We start from the raw sequence: 25067 nt of genomic DNA, 5'->3' as shown, positions 1-25067 counted from the left end.
CATGTAGATATTGACCCCTTCCTATGTTACAACATTGATATACCATCGTGAAATATACAATTGGTTGACCTATTCACAAATGTAATACATTTATTTAACGATGCCTTGAATTTTGTGTTGGATTTTGCATGAGAATTATTGAAATATTTTATAAAAGAAAATCTGCATGGAATTGATTTATTTTTATTACTATTTTTCGTTTTTGCATTGTTTTTAGAAAGAACTCTTGGGAAGGAAAAAATACAGAATACTTCAGATTTTTTACCTTGATTCTTTGAAGTTGCATGAACACCATAATTTGCATGTAATTTTTTTTCTGGGTAAAGACAGTTTAATTGTTGAGTTTATACTTGACAGATTGAGTGATAAATGTCACTTATAGAAATTATATGGATTAAATTTCTGCGGTTATACATGGCATAAGAAAATTAATGAAAATAATTGCATGCTTAAGAAAGATTGACCTCTTTTGTATGCATGGTCTATGCATGAACTCTGGTTTTATCACTTTCATCACAGCTTATGATGGATAATGTGTCAATTACTGTAGTTATGATTGAAGATGATTTAATATTCTATGATGCCACTTTCATTAACCTAATATGAATCCCAAGGAAAGTAATCAATATATACCCTCTTTTTTTTAAGAGAAAGTCTCTATAAAACCATTAGGAAGTATCAGTATGATATATTGTGTTGTGTCAATATTATAATTTCTGCTTTATAAAAGAGATAAGTAGGAAATTGTGATTTTTAAAATTCTCATCACTTAGTCTGTATTTACTAAATGTCAATTCTTTACTCCCAAGTTCTGACCAGATATTGAGAACCATGGAAATGGGGAAAATACTCACATCAAATATCTGAAAAAAATCATTTTCGAATGTATTATTTTTCAATTTATTTTTACCATTGTTGTAAATTTTAGCCAACTTGTTTAAGTTGTTTTTATTTCTTTCATGATGCTTTTTCACTTTTCTTTAAACATAGGTCATAGATTGGCATTGATTACTCATATATTTTTCTTGTATTTTATTTCACCATTTATTCACTGTAGAACCTCATTGTTGCCCTGATTGAACATTGAGTAAATGAATGATTGCATTTTCTTTCTGTCCTATCCCCATAGCTTCCTGAGATCAAAGATGGAGTCTTGATTCATGGTCTGTTTATGGATGCTTGCCGATGGGATGATGATAACATGAAACTTGCAGACGCTAAGTTTGGTGAAATGAATCCACCTCTACCTGTCATGCATATGGAGCCTGAGATGAACTTCAAACCCGATGAAACAGATTATAACAGTCCACTCTACAAGACTGGGCTTAGAGCTGGAACTCTCTCTACCACTGGTGAGTTACTTTTATATATGTTATTTTTTGTAAAAAGCTGATTTATTGGCGTTGGTTTAATATTTGTAATTTTTCAGTTGACTTTAAAAAAGCAGTAAAATCATGAAAATATGCTCTTGTGATTTTTGCATGTTGAAGCAAAATTATATATGTTGTTTTTATTAAATTAGTAGAGGTGTCAAGGTCAAACACCAGCAATGCTTGAAATTTCACGTACAGGACTGTGACTCAACACAATTCATTGCCATGCATTGATTCAGTATAATCTCTATGAGGAAATGATATGGTGTAGATGATTTATACATATATATACAGTTGAGGCCAGAAGTTTACATACACCCAGGAAAATCAAAGAAAACTTGACACTTGCCAAACATTATAAAATTTACTGTATCTTATAAAATATTTGTGCTATAATGACGAATTTGATATCAAACAGATGAGTATGTCATGCCCCTTCATCACATTGCTTTGTCATCAGGAGCTTTTATTTTAGACATATTGAAGATATTAACTTGACAAAAACTTATTTCTAAACACAAATATTTCAGATTAAATTTTTTTGTTTAATGGTGACATATCATAATAGAAAATGTAATATAAATAATAGATTTGACATTTACACATTTGTATGAAAAGATGTTTGAAAACATAATAACAAACAATAGATTACATTTGGCACGAATATTATTTGTTTTCTTTAAAAAAAAATTCCATCTGAAATATACTTTAATCTCAACAGCATTGCAATCATGTGAAAGAGCATAATACGCTCTTTCATTTGATACCAAATTTGTCATGGTAGTATTTATATTTCTGAAGATATAGTAAATTTTACAATGTTTGGCAAACGAACAAATTTCACTGAATTCCATGGGTGTATATAAACTTTTGGCCTCAACTGTATACATACCGTGTGTGGCAAATGATATGAGTGTCTTTGGTTCAGTCATATTACATTTCAATTAATGTAAATGCTAATAAAGTTTCTGATTAAAACTTCAAACTCTGGTATATCATATACACTTCTGTGTCAAAACTGATACAATACATTGAGTTCAGTTTCTCAGCATAAAAGCTATATACAGTGTGTGTATGCATGGATAAGTTATCTTGCTTAGATATGAATCTACCAGCTTACTTAGTGTTATCTATTCCCTCCCTCTGGTCCACTCTCCCTTCTTTGTTTCTTTCTTTCTATATTATTCCTGTCTACTTTTGACCCCTTTCTCATTCTCCCTCCTCGATCTCATTCTTCACATACCCCCATTAACAACTAGAATTGTTATACATTATTACTTGTAGCTGGACATCTTTTATACCGTTATTTGTTATTATTGTTGTTAATACATGTGGGTCCCTATTCCTATCTACAGGTCACTCTACCAACTTTGTGGTTGCTATTCACCTGCCATCAGACCTGCCTCAAGATTACTGGATCTCTAAAGGATCAGCTCTTCTCACTCAGCCACATGAATAAACATTGAAATATTGAAGAACTATAGATATAAAGAATTAGAAATTGATCTAGTTGCCAAAGATATATACCTATTAAGTCAATTTAGCCAATGTTCATAAAATGAATTCCTTGAAGAATGTTAGACTGAGAATGTCAAAGAAGAAATCTGCCGAAATGGAAAGATGCCATCTGACTGACATTGCATTTTACAATCAAGTTACTTGCAGTAAATCAACATGCTTGTCAGTTTTATTGTTAATTTTTTAGTAAAACAGTTTTTAGGGACTTGGTATGTTGAATATCTTATTGTGAGAAGGAATCGCCTATGAAAATTAAATTTCATAATAGCTGAACTGCGGCTGGATGAATGTTTTTCTGGAACAAGTTTGGTTTTATTGCTAGATTTGGCTACATACAAAATCATTAATTGGCTGTAAATGGCTAGTTAACAAACAAACCACTTGTGTTTTTTTTTATTGAGATCAGACAAAATTTTGATTTATCTATAGAATATACATTTTGACATTTGCAAAATCAGTGTATTGTGCAATGTATGACATTATGTAGTATTTACTATACATATTACTATCAGATATTATATTCATGTAATAAAAGTGTACAAAACTGTAAAAAGCTACAATTATAAATAAACTGAGTTTTCTTAATCTTTAGAATATATACATATATGTACATATATAAATATAATGACTATCTTAGTTGTATGTAACACTGAAAATTTGGAGATAGTTGATGAACAATTTATTCTTGACATGAATTAGCTTCACCAGTCAATATGTTGATATCTATGCCTTATTACCTGAATAATATATTGTCTTTCAGAGGAAATAATGTAAGAAATACCTGCACTTTATGTCCAAACATAATACTACTTTCAATAAGCCATCAACAAACAGATATGCAAAGAGCATTGTCTTTCATTTGGTTTCAATTGGTTTTGAATTCCAAAACATCATTCATGTATTCTTCTTGTACATCAATTGGGTACAAAACTCTTTGGAGTTGATTTTCCTTTTTTTTTTTTTTAATTGTTCAGATGAAGTCTTTAGGAATATGTTGTATGGAAGGTGAAGAAAATCTGTAAATACAGTGAAGTTGACTGGTTTTGTAAATGTTTCTTCAGGCTAAATGAACCTATGAACAGTTAACTATTAGTTAACTATGCTGAAACATTGATGCTCGACAAAAGTATAATGATACAATCAATTGATTTTTTTATTACTCTTATTATTATTATTATCATTACAGCTTATTTTGTATGTCCATTATTAAAACTTAATTTGAAGAGATTTTGTTAAGAATATAAAGATGTGAATATAGAATCAACTGCATTTTCCTTTATGATTGGAAAGATTTTACCCAATCTGTGACCTTTGTCATTAATAATTCCCATGTTTGTAACTCTGTATGAAATGGGCACCTGGATATTTAATAGTGATAAGAGATATAAAAACTTTCTATGGAAGCTTTGCTTTATGTTCTGAGTATTCAGAATTCCCATGGTATATACATACACCAAGTGATACAAAGTGATCTATACAAACATGTCTCTTGATTTGAACCAAGTTTTTCAGTATGAGGTCATTCCATATCAATGTATTGCTAACTACTCTGTAAAAATTGTGTATATTTCATAACTGATATTGAATTGTATTGAAATTTTATGTAGAAGTTTATTCTTTCATATGTGAATATCTAACTTATTTTTCATACAGAAATGTTCACCCAAATTTGTACGATTCATAATTACTAGTATTGTCTATTATATTTGTGAAATGGTTTCTCTCCAGCTAGGACTGGATATCTCATATTGCTCATTTAAAAAAAATATTCTAGATTTGTTATGAAAGCTTCAATATTCATTGATGATTGAATGCAAGCTCGTTTGGTATTTGGGGCAGAATAAATACTGAAGTCAAATACTTTACTGCACATGTCAAAGGGGGCTCTCATACCCATATGTATGGATATGTATGGGTTTTTCCTGTATGATGAATTTATGTTTAAAATGTCAATAAACTCAACACAATACATAATTTCTGTATATTTTACTTGTTTGTACATTCCATTTTTCATAGTCAAAGCATAAATATTTATTTTGAATGAATTGTGCCTTGAAAAGCATTGTACTTTATCTGTCCGTCCTTAATATTGTGTATATGTAAATACATACTCTCAACCTTGTGATTGAAGTGTATTCCAAATTAAATGCATATTTTAACAAAATGAAACAATATCCATGTGAATTTTCAATTTCTTTTGTTCTTTACTATATGTATGAAGAGATTGTTTGAAAAAAGGTGGCTATACCCGCTTTTTATTGTTGTGAATATTGGGTTGTTAATGTGATTATGTGAATACGAATTTTGAAATGTAGAGTATACATTAAATACTTTGAAAATTCAAGATTTCAATAATATTAGACCTAAAGTGTAGCAGTCTCGATCATCCTTTTGTAAAAAAATGTTCAGTGCCATATAATTGGAGATAATAATCAAAACAGAAAAAGGGGGAGAAAGAAGCATATGGAGCAAAGCAATGAAAGATGTGATGAAATAATTTTGAATTTTGAAAGTAGAGGCTCTCATTTTCACCTGAAAATACTGAAAAACTTGGAAAACCCCAATAGGGTCTGAAATTTGAGGAGAGAAACTGCAGCCCACCTCCCATGTAGCAATATAATTATATATGCAGCTATTGGGCTCATTCATTTTGGAGGAATATTTGAGTTAGTAAAGAAGTAAAATCGAACCTTTCATTATAGGGTCAGGAGAGCATAGGTGGCGGGGGGGGGGGGTCCTGTCCCCCTAAATTTGCTGTGGGGGGACGGACCCCCCCTAAAATTTCTGTTGACCTTTTTTATTTTTATTTTTGCTTGTCAATTTTATTTCCTGCGTCCCCCTCTAAATTCAGGTGGACCCCCCTAAAACTTTTGTGGTCCCCTCCTAAAATTTTGGTTGATAACCTTTTTTTTTTTTTTTTGCTTGTCCAATTTTTTACCCGTGTCCATCCCTAAATTTCAGGTGGCCCCCAAAAATTTTTTGGCCGCCAATGCAGGAGAGGGGGACCTTGTGACGACAGTCTGCATTGGCGGAGTTGCCAGGGTGGCCGCACCATTCTGAGACAATCTGGGTGGGGGCTGGTAGGCTTTTCACAAAAGGCTTTGATTAGTAGTTTTCTGACCCAGTTGTTTCCATAAAATTATCTGTCAAATAACAATAATATAGGGGCTAATATTGATAGGAGAAAGGGAGGTGAGCTTGCATTTTTGTTCAGTTTGAATAAATTTGCACAATTATTGAAGCTCAAAGCCCTATAGGAAAATTGAATGAAGAAGAATAGAGTGTTTTCTTTTCTGAATAAATTTGCCCTTCCATAGAAGCTGTGGAAGCTCCATCCAACAACTTATCAGAAAAGAACTAGATTTCTGGATCTAGTTCATGTTTTGTGTAGAGTTCTGGGTTTTGTCCTTAGCTGTAAACTTTTGACTGTTATTTCAGTGCAATTGAACTGTAATTATTTAAAGGGGAACTAAAACCAAATGGAAAGTTGTTTAAGATGAAAAGAAAATCGTAAAAAAAAACAAGTTATATATTTTGTTTTAATAGTGTATGGGAATTTCAAATTTGGCTGTAAATTTGATGTCATTGTATTGTGAGGTTACGGGTTATTATTTGCTTTAATAACTTGATTAAAACATCTCATGTTTTCTTTAAACTCACGGTCTCAATTTTGTTCTATAATGGCTTTATATATATTTGGCATTTTTATTATTATTGTAGAGGTCTGTGGCTCCGCTCTGTGCCAATCACTTATCAAATCTAATCTCCAAAATAGATTTACATTCTTAGTGATCCCAATTTTCCAGGCCGTAGGTTTCTTATTCCTTATCTGATTTCTTTTACTTTCATCGTTTTCCTTTCACAAAAAGAATTAATTACAAATAATAATTGATTTGTATAGCGAACGTATCCACTTTGCTAGGTGCTCAAGGCACTCCTATATTACCCCGGCTAAGCTAGTCTACGGATTCCGGTGCGTACAGCTTTTTGAGGAATTATTGGCTGCCGGTACCCATTTACCTCACCTGGGTTGAGTGCAGCACAATGTGGATAAATTTCTTGCTGAAGGAAAACACGCTATGGCTTGGAATCGAACCCACTTCCTTCAGGTTGAAAGACGAGGATCTTAACCACAAGACCACGACGCCTCCAAAGAGTGGATGGATTTTTAAAGAGGAGTTATTATTATGAATGATGTACAAATCTGAATATTTGCCAATCTACCTTTTTTGTTTACAGAGTTTGATCACCTACCGATTTTTTTTTCTCAATAGAACTTCCGCTCTTTCTGATATTAATTTTCATAAATCAACTAGCTTTTTTATGACAATTTTCTTAATTTTTGCATACTAGATGAAAATCATTTGCATTTTTATCTGTTTAGAATTTGATAACAAATGCATGTATATCTAAATGGGATCTAATCTATATAAATTTACATTGATCTCAGGGGCGGCGATCGATCCTTGGGCCGGGGGGCACAGTGCCCCCCCCCCCCCCATTTTTGAAGCACTGAAAAACTGTTTTTTTTTTCGCAAGAAAAATGCCCTCTTACGAACGTGCTGTACTGAGCCCCTTCGCCTGAGAATTAGGACCCATTTTATGCTGTTAGCAATTAAGTGCCCTTTTGCCATCTGATATGTGCCCCGGGGCACAGAACACGTTCGTAAGGGGCACTTTTCTTGGGTAAAAAGGGGCACGAGAAAGGGCACATATATCAAATGGCAAAAGGGCACTTAATTGCTAACAGCATAAAATGGATCCTTCTCAAGTGAAGGGGCTCCCGGCCCCCCCGGCCCCGAGTCACCTGAGAAGTGCCACCCGTTTTATGTCTGCTGAGGTAATTGCTCTCCTGCTTTCTTGTAAGTTCCCCTTCTCAAATCAGCTAGTGCCCCTTTTTATCCAAGAACAGTGCCCCCCGCGAAGATGCCCTGTGCCCGCCTTTCACCTGAGAAGGATCCGTTTTATATGCCGTTAGCAAGTGCCCACTTTTGCCTTCTTATAATTATATACCGGGTACCTTTTCTCGTATCAATGACCTAAGGAAAGCCTAGGCCTACCCCTACGAACGTGGCCGGCCTCAGGCTTTCACATACCTGAGAAGGACCTGTTTTATGTGTTAAGGAGTGCCCCTTAATTTTACCTTCTCATAGGTGCCTGTTCCTCATATCAGATAAGTTGTCCTGAAAACCACTTTTTTCGTACTTTACCCGATGAGCGCCTGTTTTTTTTTTAGCATCCTTTCTCAGCTTCCTTCTGCAAGTGCATATTCAATGAAAACAAAACTTGTGAAATAATCCTTAAATTTTATGAGTCATGTGAGTGGTGTAGATTAGTCCCTTTTTTTAAGATAATTATGGCCGTACGCAGCGGGGGAAACTCACAATTTTTTACTGCAGATTTCACAAAATTCACCAAAAGTCATGATGCCGACAAAATCCGTCAATATCACTCCACAAAATGCAAAGCGCTTCAATTATCGCTTTTGAGTGTTTTCCGAAAAGTTTACAGGTGCTGCCCCACCCCCCCCCCCCCCCCCCACGAAAAAATGCATACGGCCATGTTTAAGATAGTGCCCTTTTCGAAAGAAAATGTGCCTTTTTTGTCTCTTCTGAGTACGAGTATAAGGGGAGAATGACACACTTTGATAAAGACTCAAATACTTTCGACGTAGAGGGCGAGACTGACGTCTCGACCCGATCTGGATTGTCTCTATCGGCGTCTTCGATTCTGTCCAAAATCGTTAACGTATTTTGGCCTTGGAATTATGCCTGAGGTTGTAAATTTGCCTTCCAAAGCGGAAGTTGATATTCCTGAAGTTCCCCTCACATCATCTGCATTAAAAGCAGGTGCTCATCACTTCGGAAGACAATGTGACAAGGCAAACAAGGTTGGTAAAATTGATCTCTCAATATCTGTTCTGTATAGCCCCATACATTGTAAATTGTGTTAGTTGAACAGGAAATTTTAGAACCCAAACTAAAGTAAACTCCAATTTCCAAACACACTGCACAGCAAAGGCAAAGCCATGGCTTTAAACTTTTAAAGAACTAACTTTACAAATTTACACACAGCTTATAAGCTATACACCCATGGCTACATCGACATCTCTGCCGCCGACTACAGAATAATTGATGGCACGGCGCATTCAACAAATAACGTTAGGCCCCCTACTTTAAAATGAAAAATGAAAGTTCTGCAAGAATCTTCAGGATTGAAGGAAGCAGACTACAAAGAAGAAGTACAAAGAAGAAGAATACGAGGACTTACTTACAGAATGAAGTTCTCCTACGAAACTTACCAAACGATGTGAAGTCAATTCCTCATAATTTGATGAATATCCCTCAAAATGCGTCATATAACTTTATAAGCGTTGATTTTTCTTCTCGTCGACAAAATAGGAAAGCCACCTTTCTAGCTCTCAAATTTTTCGTCTATTGAGCAAAAGAGGGCGCGCGATTTATCTTCATATCAAACTAAAGACACTACAGTCTACAATTGAAAGACTAGACACAAAAATTATCTTACACGTAAATCGATGCAAAGCGTTACGCGAAGTCGGCAAAGTGTTCAATCTTTTTACTGTAAAGACTTTGGTGGATCATTAATTGACAAACGAACGGTAGCACTTGCGGGGCTTCGTTCAAGGTATGGTGAGACTTAGACAGCAGGCAGCCGTCTGTTTCGAGGAGTTTTTTAACTTTTTTTTTTTTTTTATTTCTCCTCGTACACAGACGGCTCGCTAGCGTGCAGCCACCATTAGGGGACTTGCAATGCAAAATCCCCCCGTCGGGGCTCTTCAATTTTTGTCTTTAATGAATAAAAATTTTGAAAATTAAAGCGACCAAAATGCAAATTGATATTCCCTCTTGTCATTAATTGCCAAAAAACGGAGAAAAATCAAGTTAAAAGGAACAAAAACAGTGACTTACCTCGGCTGTCGCGCAAATTCACTTCCCCGTTTTATCCGATCTTAAGTACATAAACATATTGCCATTGAGTCCCCTGTACAGATCGCGCTAGAACTTCGGTCTCTGTATTTGGTGAGTGAAGCCAACGGAGTTCAGCTGAACAACCAACATAACAGAGACCGAAGCTTTTGGTCTAGGTGAGACTACCACATATCGACCACCTCTTTTGAAACCGACCACCTTGCGCGCGTTAAAATTATTGCGTAATACAAACAATACGCGCGGGAGAGTAGGCGCAGTGTCCATAGAAACGGTATGAATCGATTTTACGAGAAAAAAAGAAGCAACAAAAAGTAAAATTTAGTAGAATTAATAAAAATTGTATTGACCAAACCCATACCCCGCTGAAAAACCAAGAAATCCGATAGGAAACGGCTTTAGAACAAATACCCATCGTCGAATCATGTGCCGGAGCTCGCAGTGGAAGTAGTGAGACGATCATTTAGCATGTTGACATCATAGAACTGATTTGGAAGAGTAAAAATATTTCGCCACCGCGACAAGAATCGGCCGTAAACTTAGTGTATCGCGGGTGGTCGGTTTCAAAAGACGGGTGCAAATGAGCAAATGTAAAATCGTCGTATTCGTTGTTCGTCGATATATACGCGGATTGAATCGGAGTCGCCGAGCGAAACATGGGAATCTGATCTGCTCAATTTTCTGCACAAATGAGACGAAAACTGGGTAAAATTGATGAATATTTTCGCAGATACGATGCTTAGAAGATTAGGTGGTCAATAAGGGGTACTTCCAACCATACATAGAATTTTCTATATTTTTTGTTTAATTTGTCATCGTTTTGAATATTTTCCAAAAAGTATTATCGTCAGCAAAAATAATAAAAAAGTACGTTTTTTAAGTTATTGCATTTATTGGGGTCTCTATTTTATCAAACAATTATTGGAATTGCGCATACAATGAATCATGAATCTAGTTTAAAAAATACCACCAAGCTGAAATAAGGTTGTGAACTGTATTAGCGCCACCAACGACCTTCCTTTTATTTCCGTGGAAGAGACGTGCGAAGCCACTTTCCAGGCGGAGGTAAGCGATTTTGCTCTTTTTTGTGTCCTTTTTAAATTAAAAAAATATGTTAAAAATTGAAAATGGAACGCTTTCTACCAGAAAAAGCCCTGACGAGTAGCGGAATGGGTTTCGGCTAACATCATTCACGTTATGAAGCGATGTTAACAACAACTCTAAATCCACTACAAAAACATGTTGGTTGTGCGAGGTTCGTATAGCATATACTAACCTAGACCAAAAGCTTCGGTCTATGTTATGTTGGTTGTTCAGCTGAACTCAGTTGGCTTCACTCACCAAATACAGAGACCGAAGTTCTAGCGCGATCTGTACAGGGGACTAATTTCCATATGTTTATGTGTATTAAGTTCGGATAAAACAGGGCAGTGAAGTTGCGCGACAGCCGAGGTAAGTCACTGTGTTCCTTTTAACTTGATTTTCCCCGTGTTTTGGCAATTAATGCCAAGAGGGAATACTAATTTGCATTTCAGTTGCGTTAATTTTCATAAGTTTGATTCATTAAAGACAAAAATTGAAGAGCCCCGACGGGGAGATTTTGCATTGTAAGTCCCCTAATGGCTGCACGATAGCGAGCCGTCTTTGTACGAGGAGAAATTAAAAAAATTAAAAATGTTAAAAAACTCCTCGAAACAGACGGCTGCCAGCTGTCTAATACTAACCTCGCAATAGTGTGAGTGTAAGCTATATTAATATAGCTCTCTCTCATAGCTGATCCCTCCACTATTTGGAGATTCCTGAATCCTACATTAGGTCCAACCAAGGTCTATCCTAGGAAAAGAAAACAGATTTGTTTGGTTTAACTTTAACAAGTTTTACTTTGGCAGTTTGGGCTTTGGCATATAGTATAGCCCACTCACACGTAGCCTGGAGGCTTCTGGGAGTAAAATTATTTACTACTTAGGCTTACTCCCCATGAAGCCTGGGACGGCATGCCATAACTTCCTGTATAGGCATAGCCTTAGGATTCCCACGGTGAAAGTAAACCTAAATCACACGTTTTCCTTTACGTTTTGAGCCCAAACTAACGTAAATGGGCCAAAACAATATTTACCCTCCGTTTATTATAAAGGTCCTTATATTTATTAAATAAATAGTACTAAATTTGAAAAAACCATAAGAGCACAAGCGTTTACTTACCCAGTCTGTTTACGTCGCCATTTTGGAGTCTTTTGTTATCGATACCAAGATACCACACGCGTGTAGAGCTGCCAACTTAGATTTAAGAAATACTTAAATCGGCCGATAAATATTACGTATTGTAAAATACTTGTTTCAGTCGATAAATATCATTAAGCAATTTTTATGATATTTATCGACCTAAACAGGTATTTTACGATTTGTGATATTTATCGGCCGATTCAAGTATTTTTTGACATTAACATTGATTTACGTGTAAAATACATGTAGTTTTTGTGCCTAGTCTTTCCCTTGTAGTGTCTTTGATATGAAGATAATCGCGCGCCCTCTTTAGCTAATTAGACAAAAAATTTGGGAGATGGAAGCGATGTCCATATTTTGTCAACGAGAAGAAAAATCAACGCTTAAATGACGCTATTTGAGGGATATTCATCATATTAGGGGAAATTGCCTTTACGTCGTTCGTAGAAGTACTTGATTTGATTAAATTTCTTCTTAAATTCGCGGGAGTTTGTTGCAATTTTGCAAGTGCTGTGCCTTCAATTTTCCTGTACACGGCAGCAGTAATGCACCCAATGGGTGTATGTATATAGCCAGGAGGCTTCTAGAGAGTAAAAATCATTTACTAACGTATGCTTACTCTCCACGAAGCCAGGAATTCCTTCCCATTCATCTACGCGCATGTACCGCCAAAAAGCCTGAAACTTCCGCCTCCGAGATTTCTACTTTCCTTCTAAAAGATCTAGCCCTAAATCATGTAAATGGGACACAGTGGCAAATTGTCCATAGACTATGTACAAGGGATAGACTATCTTGGCTCAGCGAATTGGAGACCGCTGATTGGCCAATCGCGCAGATCACGTCATGACTACGTGGTCGCCAAAATAATTCCTTCGGACTGCGTGCGAAAGTATCAATAGCGATAACGATATCTGGTCACATTGTCTACGCGGGAAATGGTCTTGGTTTGTGATTGGATCGCTCCAGTATCGAACGAAAATTATCGTTAATTGGCAATTTCATGCATATTCATGCGACGCTCCAAAACCTAGAAATCAATTGACTATGTACATGTTGCGATAGACTCTACAAACTCAAACAAACACGATGCCATATCGACGCTAATTTGTAAGATTTTGACCGAAAAGCAAGAAGTAATCGAAATTCGCTTACCTGTCTGGTATCGATGAGAAAATAGATCCTCCGAGAATACATGTACCTTTCATAATTCATTTAAAATATAGGAAAGTGAAATTCTAGGTCGATTTTGCTACGAGGGGATAGAGAATAGCACACTTGTTTTGGTGGAATACTGTGTGAGGCAATGGAAGGCTTGCACTGCGCATGCTTACTATATTTTCATTCATAAATTGGCTCTCGGCAGTGGCTGGATGACGTCATGTAATAAGCAAATTGTACACGCCCGCTAGCATTAAACACACCGCTATCCGTTCTATACAATTTGCCACTGTGTGGGATACAACTTCATTTCCGACATTTCTACGCTCTCGATTTCATTTTTAAACAAGAATTCATCGAATAAATGAGAAAAATATTATGAAAAGACGGGGAAGACTTCCCCTACATTACTGACGTGCGCGTCCGTAATGTTGGGGAAGAACAATAGGAAACAAGATGGCGGCGTAAACATAGGGCAAGTCTCCCCCGTCTTTTCATATTTTTCTCATTTTTTGATGAATTTTTGTTTAAAAATGAAATCGATAGCGTAGAAATGTCGGAACTGAAGATAGAAATCCCATAAATTTGTTTGATTTCATTTATCTATACACCTTCATATACCTAGTGCGTATGAAGGTGCAAAAAAATAGTTGATAAAAATGTGAAAAATTAGAGGTTTCTTACCAGACCGATCTCGTCTCGTGTAGATCCCTCGATCCATTCCGTAAACACCGCACATACAATGAATAGGCTTGACCCTTGAACCGCTTCGTTATGACGTAGCTTCGATAAGCGATGTTACAAAATGCCGTTTTGAAGAACAATTTATAGATAAAAATTATTATTTAACAAATAATAAAATTTAAAACTTGATTATAAATAATTACTATTTTAATAATAATTATAATATTTATAATCAAGTTTCAAATTTTATTATTGAAAAAGCACGCAGAGGCTTTTTACAAGATTTAAGAAACGGGGTCACCAAAGCTAAGGCAGTAGTGCAGTAGAAATTGAGAAATCTTTTGTTTAGTTGGGAGTTTCTGAACTTTTTGTAGAATTTATTATTGTATCTTCAAAATACTTGTAGTAGATCTATTGAAAAACACACCACAGAAAAATTAAACCGCATTGAATTTGTGTATGAATAAAGTCAACTGCAATTTCCAGGTCTGCCTTGATCTGACAGTCGCTTCAAGCAGCATGATGTGAGTGCCAATGGCCGCTGCAACTTCCAGACATTGAATCTTGCAGTGTTTCAATTCTTTGGCTGACAGACTGGCCCATTGACATTTTGGTTGGCAAAGTGTGTAAGTGTGATAATTTAAAGTGTAGCTGAGCTCTAATTTTCTTGCAGTTTGAATGAAAAAAACATAAATGCAAATACCTGTCATAATTTTGCCCTCATTTATGCAGGAATTTATGCTGTGCAGGGATGAAGAGAAGGATCCAAGGAAGTGTTTAGAAGAAGGAAGACAAGTCACAAACTGTGCTTTCAAATTCTTCAATCAAATAAGAGCTCATTGTAATGAATCATTCACAGAGCATTGGACCTGCTTAGATTATAACAAGCAAGAATTCAGAAGGTGAGTGAAGTCTTGCTCAAGTCATTCATTTGTGTGTTTAGCATCCATGTGGGTGATACTAATTTAAAATTGAAATAAAAAAGATAAACCTTTTTAGAGCTGAAGATGATTAGGACTTTAGGAGAATATATTTAACATACAATAAATAAAATGAAACTTTGGGTATTTTCATTTGATCATCCATCACTTTTTTGTGTTTCTTTTTTTTTTTTTTTTTTTTGAATTTTGGTTTGAAGGAAATCATTAATTTTTGTGATGCGAACCATGATAATTGTTATTCTTGTTCTGGATTTTTTGCCTTGAACTTTTCTCACCATCACTTTTTAAAGATTTTGGTGCTAATAAACTCCTTATCTTTCTTTATTTTAGATGCCGTGAAACTCAAAAGAAATTTGACACATGTGTTTTTGAAAACCTAGGATGGGTCAGACCAGAACTTGGAGATATGGGAAAGGTAACGGTTGTTGTCTCTTACATGTAGCTGTTAAAGTAATTTTCTCTTGAAATATTGGCTTTTATTAACCAACTGCAAACCAGTGTTTACTGTACTGAATCCAGTTAACAGAGTAAATTGATAATAGGCCTACAGTTCAAAGATGGTATTCTGAGATCCATTTTATCTCAGATAAAATCAAATATTTCATCTCCATTACAATAAGTGAGATAAAATACCCTTGAAATCTCTCTGAATCGGTATTCTAAAAAAACATTTTATTTCTGTAAGACACACCTGTTTTTGAAGCAATATATCCAATGAGAAATGTTGTTGTATAGCACTCTCTTTTTTTTCAACCAATTAAAATCTGTTCTGCCAGGAGATGTGGCAAAGGAGCGAGATTTCATAAATTTATTGAATTCAATTATACTTACACTATACGCTAATGCGTCTTGAAAGAGATTATTTTTAAATGACAATACTCTCATATTTTTGTTGATGTCAATATCACATCATTACAAGCATCATTTCAAAGACAATATTAGTCAAGAAAAATTTGATGAAATAATTCCTAATTCTACAGAAATATTGTTAAGGTGTTACTCTCAATTAAAGCTTATTCACCGAGAAACATTGCTGAAATGAACATTGCGGAGAGAAAATAACCCCCACACTATTTCAATTTTATTTTAACTTTTCTTCAAAGTAACATGCACCGAATAAATTGTCGTATTCCAGAAGATGCTACCATTTTTGTAACTCCTAACAATTTCCATAACTTACCATTGAATATTAGGGGATGCTATTGCTATTTATTTGTCTTGCTTTATTACATTTGATAGTTTGACACACATTTTTTTTGTATATATAGCTATGTATCATACACAAAATTAGATATAGAAATGTGTAGTTCCTACTAGTTTGTGAAATTTTGTTTCATCATTTGGATTATTGAATAACTTTTTCTCATTGTTTTGGCACTTCTAGGTGACTGTGGTGAAGACTGAGAGACCTGTACCCGAATTTGATCTGAGACCGATTCCTGAAGCAACACCTCGGCCAGTCCCACCTGCTGATCTTCCTGCTTCAAAGACCGGCTCCAAGTATTTTTTCTTTTGGTAGTGGACATAGACAACTTCATCCACTTGGATTTGTCAGTGTATAGTTTAAGTAGCCATGCATCCATCAGAAAAGGGAAATGTTATGGAGATGATGCGTGTGAAGTAGACCATATTTCTCTTTTAAAGATATATGTATTGCAGCACAGCCTCTCAGCATTTGAAACAATTTTGGCACAATGATCATAATCACAATGTTCCATATATTTTTATTTATGTGATTCTAAATTCTGTGTTCTTTTAAGCATGTACAGCGGATTATTGAAAAAAAATGCCTATGGAGGCTTTGAAATAGAAAAAGCAAATTTCGCAAGTGCATGGCATATTCAATTTAACCAGTGCTATATGTATGCAGACTTGTGCATATTGACCTCCTTTGAATGCTTAAGTAGTCCCTTTTCTGCTGGATGATTAATGGTCATCTTTGAAATGTGAATAAAGAGTATTTTATTGAAAATGACACTGGTTTACAGTGTAAATTGTAAGGGGATGGGGGTATAATCTGCCAGTGAAATGGCAGTCTTACGATGTGCCATTATGTCATGTTTTCATATTATTTCTCCAATCTTAGACTTCATGAAACTTTTTAGCATAAAGTTTTAAAGAAGATGAACAATCATTTCATTTTGGACATTATTTCCTGCAGTTTAATGGTAAGACCCTTATGCAGTGTGTAATATAGATTATATCGTAGAAACATCACCTTAAATCAGTCTGTGATTTCTCAGTCAAAACACTTTTGTCAAATATTGGCTTATTTGTTGACAATAAACTGGAAAATGTCAAATTTAGTTTGGAAGTCATTTTCACTTGTGTAGACTTCTCATATCCTATCCATTGCTTACAGATGTGTGGGTGAAAGGAATGGGGTTTGGAGATCAAATTAGGGAAGTGAATCTAAGAGGTGGAGTGAGAGGTTATCATTTCAAGTTGATTTTACAGTTCTGTGCTGAGATTATGAACAAAAACGCGTCAAGACATGGCTGCATGTCAGGCAAAAGATGTGTTTGCAGTAACCCAACGTCCTCTACTACAAAAGTGGTTGACTTCTATTCTTTTTTGCCCCACACCCCTCCCTAAATACATACCCCAATTTTCACCAAATGCCCTTTGAACAAATGATTTACCTGAATATTGTTTTACGCTTCAAGTTATAATTCATTATTCAACTTTCATGCTTTTGCTGAATTTTTATTTTTCAGAATTTCATGGTTTGATTTCCTTATCATGGTTAAAGGAGGCATGTGATTTATCATCCTTGGTATCTTAGATATTAAACGACTTTTGCTTCATTTCAGAAATCACCATGAAGCTTGTAGTAATCCAATAGAATACTGATCAGGGTGATGTTTTTTTTTTAAAGCTAATCATTAATTGTGCACAACTTAATGAACTAACAAGTAACAATTTGTTGAGGTACTATATCAGATTCTCAATCCTTTCTATTCCCAACAGGTAAAGTTTCAAACTTTATAGCTATTGAAAATGCCTTCTTTGTTAGCAAGCGTCTCGGTCTGAAAGGATTTTTTTCTCATCATTTGATTAGGGTTATATGACTGCATTCCCAGTGTTTAAGGCTGTATTTATGCTTCCACTTTTCAGGCCAGAATCAGCGTTTCCATACGTGATTAGTCCAAAACACGGTTGCGTCCATTCTAACTTTCATTTTACGATGTTTCTAAACGCCCATCGTAACTCACAAAAAGGTGCATTTGTAAACGTCGTTTGACCAGAATCAGGCTTTCTGGGGAAGTACATGTATAAACAGAACCACGATCGTAAACGTGTTTAAATGACGTCATTTGGTACATGCTTCCGGTGAGATGAAAATCCGCGGGCAAATAAAGTCGCATTGCTCCATGGTCGCATGTTACCTCCACGGAATTACCTCTCACCTCCCCTGTTACATTTGCATGTGTGATAATTAATTTAAGTACTATCACTAGTATTACTCTTCCAATTTGTCATCACGATGAATGTTGAGGGATTTACAACAAAAAAACTGGAACATGAGTTATAATGAGACATCGTCAGATGCCCCATTATCATAAACAAATATGTTTTCTTATTTCATTATGTATAGTTTGATATTCTTAATTTTTTCTCACTATTATCCTCACCATGGTGGAAATTATATGGCTATGTCAAGTAGCTCCATGCAATGACTAAAATATCGGAAATTGTTTGATGTTTAAATAACAGTCGACGTACTTCCCCATAAAAACACTCGGAAAAAAAAAACTTTTGAAAAAGGGCGTGCTCATTTTGACCTCGCTTTCCTGCTCAACGAAAATTACGATGCGACGCCAGCTGGAGTTCATGATTTCGCCTCTGAAAAGTAAAGTATAAACAGCACTCCCAGAACCACGTTTACGATCGGCGTTTTGAAACGTTTGAAAATGCTGATTCTGTCCTCGCAATGGAACCATAAACACACCGTTAATGAATTGAAATTCTTGGAATGTGGTATCTCCTATAAAGAAAAATTTTGATCACCACAATTTGTAAAGTATTTGTGAAACATACACCCTAGATGTATATAATAGCCACTTTACAACATTCTTGAAAGACATTTTGATTTCCTTTCAACAGCCAAATCAGTTTTACTTTCAGACACAGCACACTCACAAGTAACAGGCATAATTGTACATTATTGCAAAGCCATTTGAGTAGAGTTTGCTACATTTTCTAGCTTAAAAGAATATGGATCAATATAATAAACCTTAAAAAGATAAAGATCCATGTTGGCTGGGTTTGCATGTCAGATTTTAAGCATATAAATAGTTAGGAATGCCTTTAAAGGCAAAGTCCACCACAACACCAAGTTGAATTGAATAGATTGAAAAAATTTCATTGTGATGCTTGTTCTATTTTTTCTCTAGTAATGTAAATTCAAGTCAGTGTTGAGGTAACAGACTTTGCCTGAGAGTAAAACACGTTATTATATCATTCCAAGCTATCGATAAAACTAAGAAGACAGGCTTGTTTTGAATGAAAAGTTGCCTACTTAGTATTAAAGGGATGGTCCAGGATGGAGATATTTCTATCTCAATTAATAGAGTAAAGCCTACCTAATGAATATTCATGACAATGTGCATATAACTGTTTTCACAAAATATTTATAAGCTTTAGAATTCAATAACTTCGTTATTTGTTATCCGATTTTGATGAAATTTTCAGCATTTTGCTCTGTGAATTTTACTCTATTTATTTAGATATAAATATTTTCAGCCTGGACCATCCCTTAAAAAAAGATAATTTATTAATTTTCTTAAATCTTTAATATAAAAATGCAAGATCATAATTAAACTAATTAATTGAACTTGACAAATAACATTCACACTAATATAACCAATCATGGAACATGCAGTTCTGGCAAGTATCAGATTTAGCTCCCAAACAGGTTAATTAATGAAATGCTTCAATATATAAAGCAATTAAAAAAAGATGCAGTTACTTCTCATCTTATGATTAACAAGATGAATTTGTTAGGTTTCAGAATGGAGCAAATTCGTCAGAATGCTCTTTGGAATTGGCCACATTGCAAGGGTCACAGAGGGGCACGCCCCCCAAAAAAAGTATATATATATCTATAGTTTTTTGTGTTTGGTTTACAGTTGTTAGAAAAGTCTGTGAAGCAATATTGAACAGCTTTCTGCCTCGCCTTATGAAATACTAAATCTGCCTCTGTACATGCACTGCATGTACAACTGGTAAAACTGCCAAATGGTCTATATCTGCCTTATCTACTTCCTGTGAGGTCTCATCCCAGATGGTCTAATCCTACAAGTTCATCTATTACCCATTTGATATAATTCCCATTTAGCCCATTTACCTGTTTGTCTAATTTCCAGTAAGGCTACACACATTTCCTGTAATATCCACTTGCTTTTAACACAACTTTGTCTTTGTGGTTAAATGAAATATTTATTAAGAAATTTTCATTTGATAAAGTAAAAATAAAAAAAGTAGACGAAGTTGAAATTACACCAACTTGGCATTAGACTAAATGAAATTTGAATTAAGTGGGTATTCGACTAATTAGTGTAGTGTAAACCAAATGGCAGTTAGACCAAATTATTTTATACCAAAAAGGGTTTAGACCATGCCGTATTAGACTACCTGAGAAGTAGACCACCTAAGTAGACCAAATGAATACAAACTGTCTAACCAATCTGTCTTTAGCTCCATGGTCCAACTACCATAACCACTGACACTTTTTATTATCATTTGCCACACAGTACTGTAATAAAAACACAAGTCAATGATTTTAACTGAATACATTGACCTTTAATGAAAAGGAAACCATATTCATGTATCAACCTGGCTCCAATTTACTGTAACAAAGGTTGACCTGCTGGTTTATGGTTTTTTTCATTCTCTTCTCATATAACTGCTCCATTTTAATACAAAGTTTCCAGTGACTTGGTAACCAAGAATTTTAAACAGGAGCAAATCAGATTGCAATATACATCTAGTTTGTATCAAGGAGATGCTGCCCCAGTTTTATGGAAAAACCTCTCAAACTCGCTTAGAATCATCAACACAAATGTTTTAAATCTGCTCTTAAATAAAATGTATCTCAAAACTCTCAATTCAACTAAGTTAACTCTGAAGCATTAACTTCCCTTTATTTCCTTTTGCTTTTAAAACATGTAGGGACTTAATAACGTAGTGCTATTTAAAAACCTTTTTGCATATTTCAAAGGCCATCCTAACTTATTATCAGGGTTATGGTTGCCAGCTGTATCCTTGAAATTTAAAATATCAAGTTCACATTCACTTGGTCATTTGAATTAGTTCCTCATACATGTACAGTATGCTTACATAATTTGAAATTTTTATATTCCATGAAAAATCAGGAAAATAATGAGTTCTTGTTAGACACTAAAAGTCTGCCATTTTGGTTATCATGTTGTTTGGCAACTGACTTTTCTTATTATCAAGTGCAATTTCAGACAACACCCAAGAGTTTACCTCTCTCAAGACAGTCCTATTTTGTTGGTACTTCCTAAAGCCTCAATATTTTGAAATTTCTCTGATAATTCCTGCACATTTTTTAATACCAAATGTATGGCAATCTGACATACCGTGCAGGTGTCAGATTACGTTTACCGAACACGTCACTAAAATTTCACTATTTCTCTATATGACTGTGTATAACCGTATGGACAAAATCAGGAGCTTTTCCAATTGATGAAATACTTTATAGTAAGTATCGCCATTGTTTCAAAGAGTGTAAATGATTACCACACATACACACACACACACCCACATTCACACATACCCACACCCACGCATCTGAAAATGCTTGACGAAAAACAAAGAAATACATAATAAAATTGAAAAACAATAAAATACATAAGAAATAATTACCACAACCTATCTTTCTTTCAGGAATTGATGAGGGAGTTATGAAAGACATTTGTACCAAAACTTGCTATACTTGAGACTTTATTTAGTGAGAAATACAAAAATCTAGGACTTCTCGCATAAATTAACTAATTATTTTTTAAAGTTAAAGGACTTTTGTAAATTTAGCAATACAACTTTGTAGATTACATAATTCTTGACCATTGTGCAAAATTTTGAGGCAATCGCGCGACCCATGGCCGAGATCTCAATAACAAGCTTTGAAATAACCCGGGAGTATTAGGGTTAATCATCATTGTAAATCTTGCTATTGGTCCTTCCAAACCTTGTCCACCCCAGCTAAAATTTATAAGAAAAATAAATTACTGTAGTACTGAAAATTTTGAACAAATTGGACGTAAAATAAGAAAGACATGGCTCTTCAAACTTTCACTATTTACACAATTGACCAGCACATCATTGAGAGAGCTCAGCATGTAACATTCTTGCTATTTTAGTTCATATTTCATGAAACATGGAATACTTCATGTTCTGCACATGAATAAGCTCTTAATTGAATCAAAATAGGTTGCTACATTGGCAATTCCATAGTTCAAGAAGGAAACAAACTTTATTATGAGAAAAAATATTTAAAAAAATTAATGAGAAAAATTGAAATATTTTGTATTCCATTGAAAAAAAAAACCATAACAGTGATTGGGTGATATAATACAATCTCTCATTTACTTACTAAGATGTGAAACTTGAAGATGTGAAACTTGAAATATAAATTTACATCCAAATTTGATGAGATTTTCGTCCTGCTTGTTTGATATATTTTCTCTACAGATTTAAATCTACTATTCATTAGGGTGGACTTGGTAGTTAAGATGGTTTGTACAAGAGGAAATGTCACACCAAAGGGAGGTTACACATTTCTTAGGGCTGTGAAATTTTGTTTATTTCAAATACGTGTTTTTCATGGCATCACAGGCCGATACACAATAGATTCAGTGTTTACAAACAGTAATTATACACCCTCTTCTCAAATTTAGTACAATATGATGTATTGACATCATCCCTCAGAATAATCATCTTTTTCAAAGTATGCGATAATCTTATTGACAGTCTCGGGATCCAGGCTGCAATCCATGAGTTGTTGTCTTGATGCTGTAGCAACTGAAGATAAATTGCCACAACCTTGCTGAAGCACCATGCATTGTTCAAAGAAGTCAAGGATCAAAAGATACCCTCCAAATGGAAGACAACAAAACTAGAAGCGGTTTTATAAGTACATAATATTGAACAAGTGGAATGCCTCTGGCCGTCTCACCTGCATCACGCGATTCAATATAGCAGCAGTGCTGATTTTGAAAACTACTATAACTCGCACAAGATGTTCAGTGATACTTGGTTACTCTTATTTCCACGTTTTATGAACTAGACCAATACACTTATAGAGATATGATGGCAATTCAACAAATACCCCCAACGTGGCCAAAGTTCTTTGACCTTGATCATGTGACCTGAAACTCGCACAGGATGTTCAGTGATACTTGATTACTATTATGTCCAGGTTTTATGAACTAGACCAACACACTTTCAAATTTATGGCTGTAATTCAACAAATACCCCAATTTGGCCAAAGTTCATTGACCCTAAATGACCTTTGACCTTGATCATGTGACCTGAAACTTGCACAGGATGTTCAGTAATACTTGATTACTATTATGTCCAAGTTTCATGAATCAGATCCATAAACTTTCAAAGTTATGATGGTAATTCAACATATACCCCCAATTCGGCCAAAGTTCATTGACCCTAAATGACATTTGACCTTGGTCATGTGATGTGAAACTCATGCAGGATGTTCAGTGATACTTGATTAACCTTATGTATAAGTTTCATGAACTAGGTCCATATATTTTCTAAGTTATGATGACATTTCAAAAACTTAACCTTAGGTTAAGATTTTGATGTTGATTCCCCCAACATGGTCTAAGCTCATTGACCCTAAATGACCTTTGACCTTGGTCATGTGACATGAAACTCAGGCAGGATGTTCAGTAATACTTGATTAACCTTATGGCCAAGTTTCATGAACTAGGTCCATATACTTTCTAAGTTATGCTGTCATTTCAAAAACTTAACCTCAGGTTAAGATTTGGTGTTGACGCCGCCGCCGCCGTCGCCGTCGGAAAAGCGGCGCCTATAGTCTCACTCTGCTATGCAGGTGAGACAAAAATGGCATATTAAATCTTTCCAATGTTTGTGGTCAGATATGGTGTAACAAAGCCCAACATTGTGTACAAACATGGTGAGATAAATTACCTCACCTACGCTTACAAACAGGCATTTACAGACTTCATAATTTTTCAGTGTCCACAAGGTTGCACAATATAACTAATAACATATCATTATGATGTCATGGCTAATGCTAATAAAGTGTCAATTATTTTATTTCATTGTCATGAGGCAGTCAGAATGATGTCAGAATTTTGTCTGCTCAACTCTTGACAAATTTTGTGCTAACTTTTCAAATTGATTGGACCTCCAAAATGTAAAACTAAATTTCTCTGCATTCAGCAACATTTCCTGATGCCTCTCACAGACTATGTTCAACAGAAATGTTGCTGACTTGTTGAATGTTTTCTCGCCCTGTTTGAACAAGCCTTCAATCTTTTGGTAAGGATATGATGATGATTTAGACCCAACTGGGATAGAATGTTGAGAATCATCTGAGCACTGTTCTGCCGTGATAAGATAGCATCCAGACGAGACCTAAGGATGTTGCACGTCGGTGTACAGGTTGCCTGCATCATGATTAAAAAGTAAAACATTGAAAAAAGTTTAACAAATCTACACATTTTACATGTTAGAATGTAGTTATCAGGCATATTATGCCCCCAGAATTTATGATTTAAGATATTATACACAAATTGGTATTGAATATTGTCTATCTGATTTAATAATGGGAAATGATTAAAGAGAACAAATATTTACTGTTCTCTAACTTTGCCACAACATATAACAGCCAAGAAGATTACGATACCATAGATAGATGTTCAATGAAGTGAATTGTCATAGACTCAAAATTTATTGTTCTAAACATTACCAGTTCAACTAGTAATCTGTTATATTTTGTTAGTGATCACCTTCCTCTCAAACTACATTATGATTTTTTGTATGATTGGGGGGGGGGGGTGGGGATTTACCTGAGCAATTGTTAGAATGGTTTGCAAACATTCACTGTCATTATGTACTGGCAATATTCGGAGGTTGTGATCTATGAACCTGTAATAACGAAGCAGACATTTACATATTGTCAGTAGTCAATGAAGACAGGTATATCT

The 25067-nt window shown here is 35.0% G+C and overlaps 2 protein-coding genes across 3 annotated transcripts in view; both read left to right on the top strand.

Annotated features, from left to right (window-relative positions):
• LOC129257220 (dynein axonemal heavy chain 6-like) overlaps positions 1 to 5063 on the top strand; it is a 62860-nt gene extending 57797 nt beyond the window's left edge. For both annotated transcript variants that reach the window (XM_054895501.2, XM_054895499.2), the window contains 2 exons: positions 1130 to 1352; positions 2729 to 5063. In XM_054895501.2, the coding sequence (XP_054751476.2) occupies positions 1130 to 1352; positions 2729 to 2832 (327 nt within the window). In that variant the 3' untranslated portion in view covers positions 2833 to 5063. The remainder of the gene's footprint in view (positions 1 to 1129; positions 1353 to 2728) is intronic.
• Positions 5064 to 8567: 3504 nt separating this feature from the next.
• On the top strand, positions 8568 to 17149 carry LOC129255605 (NADH dehydrogenase [ubiquinone] 1 alpha subcomplex subunit 8-like). The gene is made up of 4 exons (XM_064097081.1): positions 8568 to 8781; positions 14639 to 14808; positions 15178 to 15262; positions 16232 to 17149. Exons 1-4 carry the CDS (start codon positions 8659 to 8661, stop codon positions 16364 to 16366), a joined length of 513 nt encoding a protein of 170 aa, XP_063953151.1. The 5' UTR covers positions 8568 to 8658; the 3' UTR covers positions 16367 to 17149.
• Positions 17150 to 25067: the final 7918 nt, after the last annotated feature.

This window comes from Lytechinus pictus, chromosome 3, assembly GCF_037042905.1.
Source record: "Lytechinus pictus isolate F3 Inbred chromosome 3, Lp3.0, whole genome shotgun sequence".
Classification (NCBI taxonomy): Eukaryota; Metazoa; Echinodermata; class Echinoidea; order Temnopleuroida; family Toxopneustidae; genus Lytechinus; species Lytechinus pictus.
The sequence above is the reverse complement of the archived record's forward strand: the minus strand, read 5'-3'. Positions and strand labels throughout refer to the sequence as shown.